The sequence below is a fragment of the Chiloscyllium plagiosum genome, chromosome 4, assembly GCF_004010195.1.
Source record: "Chiloscyllium plagiosum isolate BGI_BamShark_2017 chromosome 4, ASM401019v2, whole genome shotgun sequence".
Classification (NCBI taxonomy): domain Eukaryota; kingdom Metazoa; phylum Chordata; class Chondrichthyes; order Orectolobiformes; family Hemiscylliidae; genus Chiloscyllium; species Chiloscyllium plagiosum.
Genome location: NC_057713.1, coordinates 54,497,899 through 54,512,321, shown reverse-complemented (window position 1 = coordinate 54,512,321; position 14,423 = coordinate 54,497,899). Strand labels below are relative to the sequence as shown.

Below are 14,423 nucleotides of genomic sequence, written 5' to 3'. Positions count from 1 at the left end.
TTCTACAACTCAATGAAGTCGTCTTCAAGGCCGAGATTGATAGATTCTTGTTGTCTAGAGGAATTAAGGGCTACGGGGAGAACGCTGGTAAGTGGAGCTGAAATGCGCATCAGCCATGATTGAATGGCGGAGTGGACTCGATGGGCCGAATGGCCTTACTTCCACTCCTATGTCTTATGGTCTAATAATCATACAAATGCAAGGTTCCCAAGACTTTCATCTACAATAGGATCTGTGTACTGACTGCAACTTACCGGGTACTGGGGAGTTTGGTGAATTGAGAGAATTAGGGACAAAGGGAAATAGGTGCCCTTTGCTCTTTTACATAAACTTCTCTCACCTTGTTGGAATTGGTTTTACTCTCATCTTTGAATATTCACTTTATAGACATAGGAGAAGAAACTAATTGGTAAGCAATTCTTCTTTCCAATCTTCAGTTTAGAATAAATTGTCCAAAAGTAACCTTAAGGTATGCTTGATCAACTCAGCTACATGGAATCCTGTGGCATGCAGGGAGATGTGAATCCTTCATGTGACCTAGGTGAGCATACGTGCCATAGTCACCAGCTGGAGAAACTTGAGGTCTTGTTTTGGAGCATGACTGGCAGCTGGTGTTACTGTTTAGTATTTTTGAAGGAGAGGACTACAAGTGGATAGCACTCTTGGGAGGTCGTCACAACACAACAGAGGAAAATGCAGGCGGATAGATAATGGGTGTCTTCTAGAGAGTCCAAGAGAACTAGGAAATTGTCTTGGGCACTCCTCCATTACTTTTTGTGCTGATTGGTTTTCCATTCCGGATTGGGAAAAGGGTAATAGTTCCACAAAGCTACAGCTAAGTCCATAGCACTGAGATGGCACAGCAATACAGAAGGAAAGGAAGAAGAGCAGTCATGAAAAGGCATTCGATAATGAAGAGATTTCTGCAGCCATAGGAAGGTATGTAGCCTCTCTGGTGTGACTCAAGGATGTCACAGAGTCCCTACAGGACATTCTTCTGGGAAATGCTGATCAGCCAGAAATTGCAGCCCACGTTAATAGCAATGACATAGTTAAGAAGGTGGAAGTGATCCTGTTGTCAGAATTTCATGAGCTAGGTAGAAAATTATCAAGAACAGCCTCTTCGTGCTATGTACAAATGAGCACAGAATTAGGAGGATTGAACAGATGAAAACATAGCTGGAATGATTGTGCACAACAGGGACTTTAGATTCTTTTGAGGTACAAAATCTTAGCTGGAAGAATTATCCAGCTTTGGCTAATAAGTTAAATATTGATTTAATATGAAGGAATAGGCTTATACAAGTTGTCAAAAAAAAAGTAACAAGCTTGAGGGTTGGGAACATTTCAGAATTCATCAAAGCATGACCAAGAAACTGAATAAAAGCAAATTACTGCGGATGCTGGAATCTGAAACCAAAAGAGAAAATGCTGGAAAATCTCAGCAGGTCCGGCAGCATCTGTAAGGAGAGAAAAGAGCTGACGTTTTGAGTCTAACTGACCCTTTGTCAAAGCTTTTTCTCTTTTGGACCAAGAAAATGAAAATGAGAAAATAGGATAGGGTGAAGTACCAGAATGTGAGTAATCATTGAAGCAGCCTATGTCATAGTGGCTTTTCAGGGAGTTAGGAGTCCGGATGCTCAAGTCGACAGAACATCTGACTTGCCATCTGAGGCTCCACTGTTCAAGATCCTGTTTAGGCGATGCTTTTGTGCATTCGTGCCTCTGGGTTGTTGGTCTAGGGGACTTAGGGGCTTGTTAGCCAGAGGTCCTGGGATCAAATCCTGGACGAGCCCAGTTTGTTACAGAACTTAACCCTGAAAAATGAGAGGAGATACATTTTGGAAGGAGTAATTTACAATAAAGTATTCAATGAATGCATGACACTATGAAGTTCTGTGGAACCAAAGGACCTTGTCATGTTTGTCCATAGATATCTGAAGGTGGAAAGGCATTTTAGTAGGGTAGTGAAAAAGGCATATGGGACATTTGTCTTTACCAATTGAGGGACAGATTACAAAAGGAAGGAAGTCATGTTGGAGTTTATAGAAGATTGGTGAGATCACAGCTACAGTACTGAGAGCAGTTCTGGTCTCCACATTACAGGAGGAGGTGCAAAGGAGATTCACCAGGATTATGCATGGGATGGAAAATTTAAGTTATGAGGAAAAATTGGATAGGCTTGGGTTATTTTCATTGAAGCAGGGAAGACTGAAGGGCAATCTGATTGAAGTGTACAAGATTATGTGAGATATGGACATAGTAGTTAAGAAGCAGCTGTTCTCCTTAGTTGAAGGGCCAGTCACAAGGCAATATGGGTTCAAGGTGAGGGGCAGGAGGTTCAGGGGAAAGTGAGAAAAAGTATATTTACCCAGAAGGTGGATGACAGTTTGGGAGGTGTAAAAGCGAATTGCCTCACATCCTTTAACATGTACCTGAATGAGCACTTGGCAAGTTATAATATCCAAGGCTATGGGCCAAGAGCTTATAAATGGGATTAAATTGAAGGTCAGAGTTTTCTCATGTCTCAAACTTTTCTGCACTGGATGACTCTGTGATTCAATAAGTTTTTAAGCTAGGTCTTTACAAGAGATTCCAAGTTCTTCTCTTTCTAAGTTTTTAATAAGCTTTGATTGATAAGCACTGTATCACTCCAGTGTGGGGAACTGCTGTAGAATCCATGGAGTCAGTCTCAAATGCATATGTTATTTGACGTTGGGTGTCTGACTACAGTATGTGTGTTACTCATATTTATCTCATGTTAATTCTAGATTGCTGAACATAAATTGTATAGATGTTATAGATTATATTTCTGTTCCAACTTTATGTTGTAAAATGTATTGTTTATTCAAAACTGTGGAATCTTGTCCAATTTTGAAAAAAAATTTACTGGCTCCTAACCAGTTTATAATGTAAATTTTGCAATCTAGCCTGGGATCATACCAGCACATTACTGAAAGCTAACATGCAGGAGAAATTAGGAGAAAAAACGGTATGTTAGCCTTTGTTGTTAACAGGATTTGAATACAGGAATAAAGAAATTTTGCTGTTGTATGGAACTTTAGTGAAATAGTATCTGGAGTACTGTGTACAGTTTTGAACTCCTTATCTGTTTAAGGATAAACCTACCATAGGTGAAATGCAACTTAGGTTGACCAGACTGATTCCTGGAATGGTAAGACTATCCAATGAGGAGAAGTTGTGAACTCTGGGCCTATATTCTCTCAAGTTTAATATAAAACAACAGGTGATCTCATTAAAACACATAAAATTACTACAAGGCTTAATTGGGTAGATGGAGAAAGGATGCTTCCCCTAATTTGGGATGTGTGTGAGTGAGCGTGTTCCTGCACGTGTCTCTAGGACCATGGGACAGAATGTCAGATTAGAAGGACTGAGGTGAGGAGGGATTTCTTCACTCAGGGTGATGAATTTTGGAATTCTGTACCATGACGGCTGTGGAGGCCGGACATTAAGTATGTTTGAGGAGGAGGATGATAGACTTCTGGATATCAAAGATATCAAGGGATATGAGACAGTGTGGCAAAATGGTACTGTTGGAGAAGATCAACCATGATCTAGACAGAGCACAATCGAGGGACTTAATAATCAATTCCTGCTCCAATTTTCATGCCCCTAAATCCTTATGCACTAATTCTGCTGTGACACCAAATCCCTCAGCTATTATTTTATTAGTTTGTAATACTCATATATGACTTAACTGTACTTTATAAAACTGCAGTAGCTGGTATGTTGAGCTGGCTCAGTGGTAGTGTTCTGCTTTTGAGGTAGAAGGTTTGAGTACACAGTCTAGTTTGACATTTCATTGCATTACCAAGTTAATGCTGCATTTTTGGTGATAATGTTTTCTTGAACAATTATTAAAAGTAGATTAGATTAGTATGTACAGGTGAATAAGCTGTTTGAAAAGGAACAGAAAAGTTGTCTCTATGGTCTAGCCAGCATTTATCCCTCAACTAACATTAACAAAACTGATTAACTAATCATATGTTTTAAAACTATTTGTACGATCTTGCGTATAAACAGGCTTGTGCAGGAGATAAAATATCTAATAAATAATATAGAATGACAATAAGAGCACCAGAAGTATTTAATTCATCATCATGCGCATTGAGAAATCCCATGAACACTATATATTGCAAGTTTCTTTGTTTTTGATGTTCAAAATGGGAGAAGTAGTTAACCCACTGCTTTTATTGCATTGACTTAAAGGTCTTACTTTAAGACTGCAGAATTTCAACTTTTTACTGCATAATCCTTCAGCTTCATCCTTCTATGAAAACATTTAAAACCCTTAGCAGCAATCATAGGGGATTAATTTAGAGCTATGGTCCACAGGTGTAAGAGTGGCATAAGCAAACTGTAATACTCAAATGAACTGTTATCTTCATGCTCATTGATTTAGTGAATAAATCAATTTAATTTCACTTGTTTCAGATGACAGGATATTCTTCAGTGTTTGTGGGACCATATTCTATGATTTTATTCACTTTTCCATGAAAATTGGAAATCAATGAATTCCATTTTGTCACCTTCCAGAAATACAGACCAGAAGAAAACCTTCAACCTAATATATTACCTGGGCTTGATTGGAACAACATGTTTGGCAGGTTTGCGAAAAGATTGATTTGGCGCTGATCTTGTGGAGGAAGTCCTGGGAGAGGCACGCACAAAGGTGGAGACTGTTGGATTCTTAGGAATCTTCTTCATTAAATGTCCAATCCATCTTTTTTGTTCATCCTGAGAGCATGCCAGTAGCAACATTTCCCTAGCTGTGCTAACGTCATAATTCACTAAGGAGAAAACACACACATTAAGCAAAGGTCAAATTATAAAATTCTACATTTAATTATTTTGCAGTCTGATGAATAAAATTAGTTCCCATATACTTGTCACAAACTTTCTCAGCAGGCACTCTGAGAAGCACTGTAGAGTTTCTGGTTGATTTGAACGATATCCCAAGGAATGCCTCATCTCTGTTTGGCATTTTACTAGAGGAGAGGTACAGGTCATAGCTCACACCTTACAAATCTGTGCAATGGCATCCGAATTTATCTATGTTCTACCACTCAGAATTACTTTAAACTGAGTTCCATTAACTTTCGCTCATCAAGAAACATAATAAAACACTAACGTGACAAGTATTTACTATGAGACATGGAGATTAAATATTAATTGTGAAAAATATCTCTCAAAGCTAGGTTGAATGTTACAAGACAGTTTTGTTCCTACATATTTTAACTTTAATGAAACATTTAGAAACCAAGGTATAATATTATTTTCCAATGGTAGAGGAATTCTCATCTGAAAAAGAGGCACTACAGCAAGCAAAACATGGGATACAAAATAAACTTCTGCTGGCCCTACACAAGAAGGCCACTTCAAAGCTCAGAGATAATACAAAATGATAGAGGTACTCTATTTGTGCAACTGACCCATCAATGTCATTGCCATTATAAGCCAGAAGCAACATTTGAGGACACAAAAATATAAAAGATATTAATTTGAGATCTTTCATATTTGGAAGTGCAATATTATTGTATCTTTCTCAAATCAATTATAGGTTTTGGAATGTCTTGCAGAAAGAAATTTAAAAAGAGAAATTCCAATTGCAAAACCTATGCAGAAACAGAACTTCACAGAAAATAGTCAGACATTCCAGTTACATTCAGTTGTGACAAAATAACAAATGCAAGCATTGATGGCTAGTGTGTTGGAAATTAACATGTTTGTGGGACATTGGTTGGGGGGAGGCGAAGAGTTGGCAGCATGTTATATTGGTGAGAACACAGGCTGTGTGCCTGGTGTAAATTATACTGCAAACAACAAGTAACTGCTATCCATGCCTCAACTCACGTGGTTAAAAAATCTCATCTTTAGCCAGATTGGCTAATCATTTCAGACAAAAAGGTGTATTTGTCCTTCAACAAAGCCTGATTTTATGTCAAAGAAATAATTGATGGCATACAAAATTTACTAGAAAAGACTTCTGGAAAATACAGCAATTTGTTTTAAAACAAATGTTTTAATCATGTACAGTATGGAATTTGCAATGTTTTTCTAATTGTGTAATTCATCCATTTGTAAATAAATTACAACTATTATTTTTAGCTTGAGTATATTGGTCAAGCAGTGTAAAAATAGACAGGAAATCAGTGTGCAGTTCATGAGACACTGAATCTTATGAATCGCATTGCAGAGTATCATATTCAGTTACACGGTCAATATGTAAATTTCAATTTATGAGGAATATCTGTCCCCATATGGAAGCATAAGTGGTTATGTTAATTGACTAGTAATTCAGAAGCCTGGATTAATGATCCAGAGACATGAGGTTCAAATACTGCAATGGCAGTTTGGAAATTTAAATTCAGTTAATTAAATAAATCTGGATAAAAAGCAATGGTGACCATGAAACTACAGGAATGTCATAAAAATTATCTGAAGGACATCTGCCATTCTTACCCTCTCCCGCTTATACATGACCAAGGACCCACAGCAGTGATGTGTTTTGTTACTCTTACGTTATGTGTAGGGTATTTAAAGGCCAAATAGATTGAGCTAGGCACTGGTTGCAATAAAGACATATCCAGCACAGGAGACCCTGCAAAGTCCTTAACATGAACATCTGGGAACCTGTGCCAAAATTGGAAAAGATGTTCTTCAGACTGGACAAACAACTGTCTAACATAATCCTACTCACAAGAAGCCTAATTTTCAACTATGTCCCAGATTCTTCCATCACCATCCGAGAGTTATTTTCTATCCCATCAGACACAATGATAGTCAGGGAGGGATTGGTTCTGGGAGTTCTGAACACTGATTCTGGAAAACAATGATATCTAAGGTGCAAGGAAACTTTCTGCTGATTACCACCCACTGAATTGCCAGCTAATGGATCAGCACTCTTTTTTGTTGAATATCATTTGGAAGGAACACTGAGCATAACAGGGCTTGGCATGTACACTAGGTGGCGTATTTTAGTATCCATCACAATGAGTGGCTTGGCCACATCACAGCTGACTGAGCTTTGAAGGTCATAGCAGCCTGTGCTGGGTTGTTGCACGTTGTGAGATAACAAACACAAAGGATAAAGCTACGTGACCTCATCCTCACCAGTCTAGTTATCCCAGATGCATCTGTAATAGTGTTGGTTTAAACAATCACCACAGAGTCCACAATAAACAGAGTACCATCTTTCTGCTAAAGTCTGCCTCTAATGGCATTATGGTATTACCGCTATGCCAAATAGAATAGATTCTGAATTGATTTAACAGCTGAATACAAAGTACTGTGGGTCACCTGCAGCGTCAAACTCCACTGCGATCTGTACCTTGGCTTAGCATATTCCTTATTCTATCATTACCAAAAACCATGTTCAATGAGAGATCAATATGTTGAAGTTACATCAGACTAAATGCATGCTAAATAGAAGGTCTGTCTGTAGCCATATTGCAAAGTGGCTTCACAACCAACAGAACAGGTCACAGCTGTTTCATCAATTTGCAAATGTTGTTGGACAACTTAACAACTAATGCTATTAGGAGGCTCCATAAACATTACCATCCTCAATGATGAGAAAAGTTGTCATGTAAAAGACATGGCTGAAGTGTTTACAATCATCTTCAGTCGGAAGTGTTAGGAAGATAATCCATCTTGCCTTCATCCCATAACATCACAGAAAACACCTGAAACCAGTTAATTCTACTCACTTCACATGAAGCCAAGAAATAGGTGAGTGCAGTGAAAACAGCAAAGATCATTAGCATGTCAAATTCCAGCTGTAATGCTGAAGACTGCTGAATGCACCAAAACAAGCTGCACCTATAGCTAAAAACAAAATACTATGGATGCTGGAAATTGCAAACAACTGGAATGCTGGATAAACTCAGCAGATCTGGCAGCATCTGTGCAGAGAGAAAGAAGAGTTAATGCTTTGAGTCCATAATGACTCTGCAAAGTTTCTCCAGCATTCTCTGTGTTTGTTTCACCTGTAGCTAAGCTATTACAGTATAACTACGACACACATCTTCACAAAGTGAAATATTGCCCATATATATTCTGTCCACAATGATAATACATGATAAATAAAATTAGGAAAATTACTGTTCTGTTAACCCACTCCACATCATCAATGAAGTCATAGATGATGTCAATGATAGTGTCATTAAGTATCGTTTACTTGTTGATGCTCAGTTTGACTCAGACCTCATTATAGTCTTGAACCAAATATGGAAAAAAGTGTTGAATGCCAGAAATGAATTGAGAGTGACTCCCTTTGATATTAAGACAGTTTATGAATAAGTGTGATATCAAGGAATCCTAGTAAAATTGATGTCATTTGGAATCTCAGGTGAAAACTCTCCACTGATGAGAATCACATCAGCATAATGGAAGATGGTTGTGGCTTTTGAACACCTTTAATCTCAAACCAAAGACACCATTGTGGGAGTTCCTCAAGACAGAGACCTTGACCAAATCACTTTCATTTGCTTTATCAATGACATTCCCCCTGACTTAAGATCAGAAATGGGATGCCCGAATGAAATCAATGTTCAATTCCATTTATCTTGTCAGGTAATGAAGTAGTTCGTGCCTTCATACAAGAAGATCTGGATAGACTTCAGGCTTGGACTGAATAGTGGCAAGTGACATTCACATCAAGCGAGAGTTAGGCCATTATCATTACCAAGAAGAGTGAATCTAACCATCTCTCCATAATATTCACCAGTATTACCATTGTCAACTCCCTCACATAAATATCCTGGGGATGTCACAAGAACATCACTGACCAGAAATTTAACTGGACCAGCCACTTGAATATTATGGCTAGAAAGGTTGTTCAGAGTTTGGGTGTTTTCAGAGTCTCCTTCCGAATTCCCAAAGCTTTTCAACCATCCACAAAACACTAGTGTAAGTAAATATTTTTCACTCACTGAGGTTACTGATTGAGGAGTTTAATACCACATTCAGCAACTTAAACATTCGCTACATCCATCAATGGTGTGCTAGAACTGCAATAGGTACCATCCATAAGATGACCATAGTGATTCACCAAGCTTCATCATCAGCATTTCCTAAACCCACAAGCTTCACCACTGACAAGAACAAAGATGCAAGCACATGGAAACACCTCCACTTGGTGCAATTTCTCCTCAAAGATAAAGACAATCCCGACTTGAAACTATGTACCTAATGACTAGAAAGTCCAGACTCCAGGTCACTGTTTAACAATATGAGGTAGGCCATTTCAGACCAGGAAAAAGTGAAATTTCTTTACCCAGAGATTGGTGAGCCTGTGATTTTCTCGCACAGGAAATGGTTGAGGCCAAAACATTGAATATTTTCAAGAAGAAATTAGATACAGTTCTTAGAGATAAAGAGATAAAATGGTGTAGGGAGAAAGTAGGAATAGGGTACTGAGTTGGATGATCAGCCATGATCACAATGAATAGTGGAGCAGGCTCGAAAGGCTGACTGGCCTATTCTTACTCATATTTTCTATGTTTTCATCGCCTTTCCTTCATTGCCACTTGATTAAAAACCCTGGAACTCACACCTAACAGCATTTTAGGAGGATCTATATTACACAAATTGTAGCAATTCAAGAGGAACATCATCAATTTTTAAGGATAATCAAGGATATGCAATAAATGCTGGAATTCATAGAGACACCTACATCCCACGAATTAATTTTTTAAAATCTGCTTTAGCAGATACGGTCTTTTGCTGTAAACATGAAGAATGTTGGGTAAAGTTAGCGTAATTTTAGTTTTGATCATGTAAAATACTAAATACCTTTGCATGGCACAATCACATCTTCCTTTTTATCCAAATGATCCTTATGGCACTTAACATGGCATCGTCTGCATTCCAGTGCAGCTGGTGGTTTGAAGACATGCCATAGAGGCTTTGCACAAGCTTCACAATTAGTAGGAAAATGGTACAGTGTAGGAATGAATTCATGACCTTTATGAGATATGAAGTCAGGTTTTTCAACTGACTGCACAGCTTCTACTTCTACATCCTTTCGACATTCACCCTCATTGGCATATAATATCTGAAAGGTAACATATTTCACAGATTATTTACACATAAAAACAGAATAATTTAAATAAATGGTTCAAACTACAAAGTTAAATACATCAAAGCTTGCTACATAACTGTCAAAAACAGAAACATTATGTGATATCAGAGACACAAGGGGAATCAACCCACACATTTGGACTCACTCCGCCCAATTCCTGTAACTGTGGGAAACATGAGCAAAAGTCCAAATGGATGTTCAAGTTATTATTTTCCATATTAGGGCTCTTCTGTAGCATTGTTCATGGTGCATCGTAGGGTAGTGTGGGTTTACACTTATTGTCATTCAGACCATGTGCTCTCAGGTGAGCCAGAGATGAGGCAGGTAACAAAGCTTTTCTGCCCCTTACCCCATGTTGTCCAACTCTGAGCTCTCTATATTTTCTCCTATTTTCTTAAAGGGGTCTTTCACGTTGACCAATCTTCTTTCCTCACCTTCTGCCCAATAACTGAATTAAATATGCTTTGTCTTCTCATTCTCTACAAGAGAGGATTTCTTTTCTCCAATTGTCTCTCTTTGACTTGGGACCTCTTCCACTGCCCTTACTCAACTGGGTAACCCAAGAAGATATCTCTGAATGAGATGCAGTGCGGTATTGCGAGGAGTAGACCCACATGGCCCGATGACCCATTGTGTACACTACCACAGAAAATCCACTAATGTTTAAAACAAAAACATATTTAGACTTCGCTCATGTTTGCTACTATTTACAACTGTGCTCCCATTCTCCAAAAAGCATCTGAGGCTGTTTTTGTCTATTTTCCAGGCTGTAGTTTTGCTGAACAAGCATTCGTCAGATACATACAAGAGCAGATATAATTACTAGGCTACTAATTATGTTACTCATTCCCAAATAATCTTACATTAGGGGCCTGCAAACAATTTTCATAGACCCTTAAACCTTTCGAGCAATGAAAATGTTTGAAAATTTGAGAGTTAGTTTTCTCTTCCAGATCTGCTTTCCCTCTTGCATTGATTTAAACCAATTTAGCAGCTTTCTCTTCTCTTTGGAATAATTATCTCTATCAGTAACCCCTTTCTCTTTTGCAAATCTATCAAGATGTGTTTTCTGTTCTCCTTGACAGCTCCCTCAAACATCTTTGTTTTCTTTCTTTCTTTCTCTTATAGCTTTTCCATTGCAATTAACCAGAACTTAATATAGGAAGCAACTTCCTCACCTTGTTCCTCTTGAAGTTTGTAGTTTATTAGCAGCAACTGAGTTCATCATAAGGCCACAAGACATAGGAACAGCATTAGATCATTCAGCTCATTGAGTCTATTTTAACATTCAATATCAAAGTTGGTCTGATAACCCTCAACTTCAATGTCCTGTCTTTTTTCTATTACATTTAGATGGAATTGAATGGAAATGACAAACCATGATTATTATAATCAACTGAAATGAAATTACCTATTTCAACACACAATTGGATGGCTTCCCACATTTTACTCTTTGTGAACTTTAAATCATCAAAACTCTGCTGCCCATGTCCTAATTCAAAACAAGTTCCATTCAACAATGAAACATGCTAGTTAACCTACATTGGCTGTGGTCAAGCTACAACTTGATTTTAAAGTTCTCATCTTTGTTTCAAATCTCTCCATGGCCTTGTCCCTCCTTTTCTCTATAATCTCCTCAAACTCGACAAACCTCCAAGATATCGCTTCTAATTCCGGCCTCTTGAGCACTTTAATTCATAACTGTTTCCCATTAATGGCTGTGATGTCAATTGCTTTGGCTCAGAGTTCTGGAATTCCTTCCCTATAGCTCTCCTCCTCTCTACTTTGTTTGCCTCTTTTAAAAACCTTCTTATCTGTTTGTCCAAGCTTTTGGTTAACTGACCTAATATCAGCTCATATGGATCATATGTATATTCTGTTTCTCAATGTTCTTTTTATTGAGCTGGCTTGAGATTTTGATTATAATAAAAGTGCAACTTAAATATAAACTGTTGTCACTGTTGGTAGATCTTCTACTTCTATTATTCCGACCTATCCAGTAATACATCCATCTAGAGGACTGATTCCAAGGTTTATTTTTTGTGTTTCCATTGAAGTATTTTGGATGTCAGCATATGCCGCTGGTTGCTTGGCAGTCATCGAGAGGAAGAGGATAGTATTAGAGAGGAAGAGGATGGGGAGGGGAAAGAGAGGGGGCAAAAAAAGAGAAGAGTGAGGAGAGAGAAATAGTTAATGTGCAGCAGAATCTGAACCAGGTGCTGTCAACAAATGAAAGTGGGATAAATCCAGTTCTGGTGAACTTCGTGCCTTTATGTCAAGAGAGTTCAACAACCACTCATTTCCATGCATTCACTATAGGACTTCTTAGTGAAACACCATTACAGTGCAATTTTGTAAGAAGCTTGGATAGCTGATTTTTGGCCTTTAATTGCTCAGGCACTGTTGCAGGAGGTGGTTGTTCAACTTACAGTTTTAGGTAAGTTCTGTTAATCTCTCTTACTGCTACAGAATTTATGGCCCAATATATTTTCACTGTACATGAACAAGCTCTTTTCATTATAACTGTAACATCCTTTCATAGAGACAAAGTACAGAACAAAATACAAATAAAATCAAAAATCATTTTATGGAAACAAAGTGAAATTGATACCCACCTGGAATATTCGAGGAATTTCAACAGTTTCTGCCCTGTATACATCACCTTGTGTTACAGGACGTACGTGGAATAATTTGCTGGAATATAAAGACAATTACTTTGAGATACAGGTGCTTCTCAGATTTCATTACTACATGCTTACTGATATGTAATTCAAGACAAAATGATTATAAACCTTTTTAACATTTATTGTTAGATATGCAACATTTTCTTACTTGTACTTATTCGTAAAATTATTTGGAGTTAAAAATTGTCTGAAGAGAAAACCAATCAAAACATTCTTAGTCATGGGATTTAGAAATTAATTGCTAAAGACGACAGGCTGTTACTATATACAGATACTGCAAAACTGTGGAACACATTTTTAATCTTTTGATTAATCATTTGAATCCAACAAAAAAAAGTGTAATAACTAATGATTGAAATTGAAATTTCTAACAGGTCATAGTTATACTGTTTGGTGAAAAAGTACAAGTTCCTTGTTATGTTTTTTACCTCATCAAGATGGTATATAGAAGGCAAACCTGCCTTTGCTGTGCTCAGTGTCAGACTTATCATGCAAATAGAGCTGCATCTTGTTTAATCTCATTTATATAACAGACATTGGTTGTTCTGACAATGTTTTCCAACAGAAAACATGAGGTACAATTTGGAATGGATGGTATTGAGGCAGATTTCACCACTGTCAACCTAAAAAGTAAGTTTCATAGCTTGGCTTTGTTTTCTACTGAAATACATTGAAGCTGGACTCTTTAGCTGGTATTGACAAAATTAGTAGAGTCCAAGTCAGGATGGTGTGCGAACCGGAGGGAACTTGCTGGCGGTGACATTCCTAGGCATTTGCTACCTGCATCCTTATAGTGAGTAAAGTTCACAAATCTGAAAATATTTGTTGAAGGAGCTTTGGCAAGTTGCTGCAGTGCAGCTTGTGAATGATGCTCCGCTTTTACTGTGGGCCAGTGATGAAGTTAGTGAGTCGAGCGTAAAGGAGTGGTTTGTTTTAACAGACTTTGGCTTAACAGACAATCAATTTTTCAATGTATAATTTCAGTTACATCACACTGCAAATTTTTGCTATAAATTCTGTGTTACGATTGAGCCCTCCACAATCACCTGATGAAGGAGCGTCGCTCCGAAAGCTAGTGTGCTTCCAATTAAACCTGTTGGACTATAACCTGGTGTTGTGTGATTTTTAACTTTGTTTTAACCTAGATGGTGTCAAGTTTCTTGAATGTTACTGGAGCTGCACTCATCTAGGAATCCTGGCTAATGCTTTGTAAAGGCTTTGATAAGTCAAGAGAAGAATTGTTTTATGACCTGTGCTTGCACCTAGAGTAATTAAATTATTAGTCCAGAGCCTAAATGGCATTTCTGAACTAAGTGGGTTTTTACAACAATCGTTAAGTTTTATGGTCATCATTTGGGCAGCATGGTGGCTCAGTGGTTAACACTGCCGCCTCACAGTGCCAGGGACCCGGGTTCGATTCCAGCTGCAGACGACTGTCTGTGTGGAGTTTGCACATTCTCCCAGTGTCTGCGTGGGTTTCCTCTGAGTGCTCCTGCTCCCTCCCACAATCCAAAAGATGTGCAGGTCAGGTGAACTGGCCATACTAAAATTGCCAGAGTGTTAGGTGCATTAATCAGATCTAAATATAGAGTAGGGGAATGGATCTGGGTGGGTTAGTCTTTGGAGGGTTG

At 38.1% G+C, this 14,423-nt stretch overlaps 1 protein-coding gene across 1 annotated transcript in view; it reads right to left on the bottom strand.

Moving 5' to 3' along the window:
- The window catches only part of rock1 (Rho-associated, coiled-coil containing protein kinase 1), a 205,992-nt gene that overhangs the window by 4,378 nt on the left and 187,191 nt on the right, over positions 1-14,423 (bottom strand). Inside the window, exons 30-32 of the mRNA XM_043688241.1 lie at positions 12,724-12,802; positions 9,820-10,081; positions 4,601-4,814 (exon numbers count right to left, since the gene is read on the bottom strand). Of these exons, the coding sequence (XP_043544176.1) occupies positions 4,601-4,814; positions 9,820-10,081; positions 12,724-12,802 (555 nt within the window). The remainder of the gene's footprint in view (positions 1-4,600; positions 4,815-9,819; positions 10,082-12,723; positions 12,803-14,423) is intronic.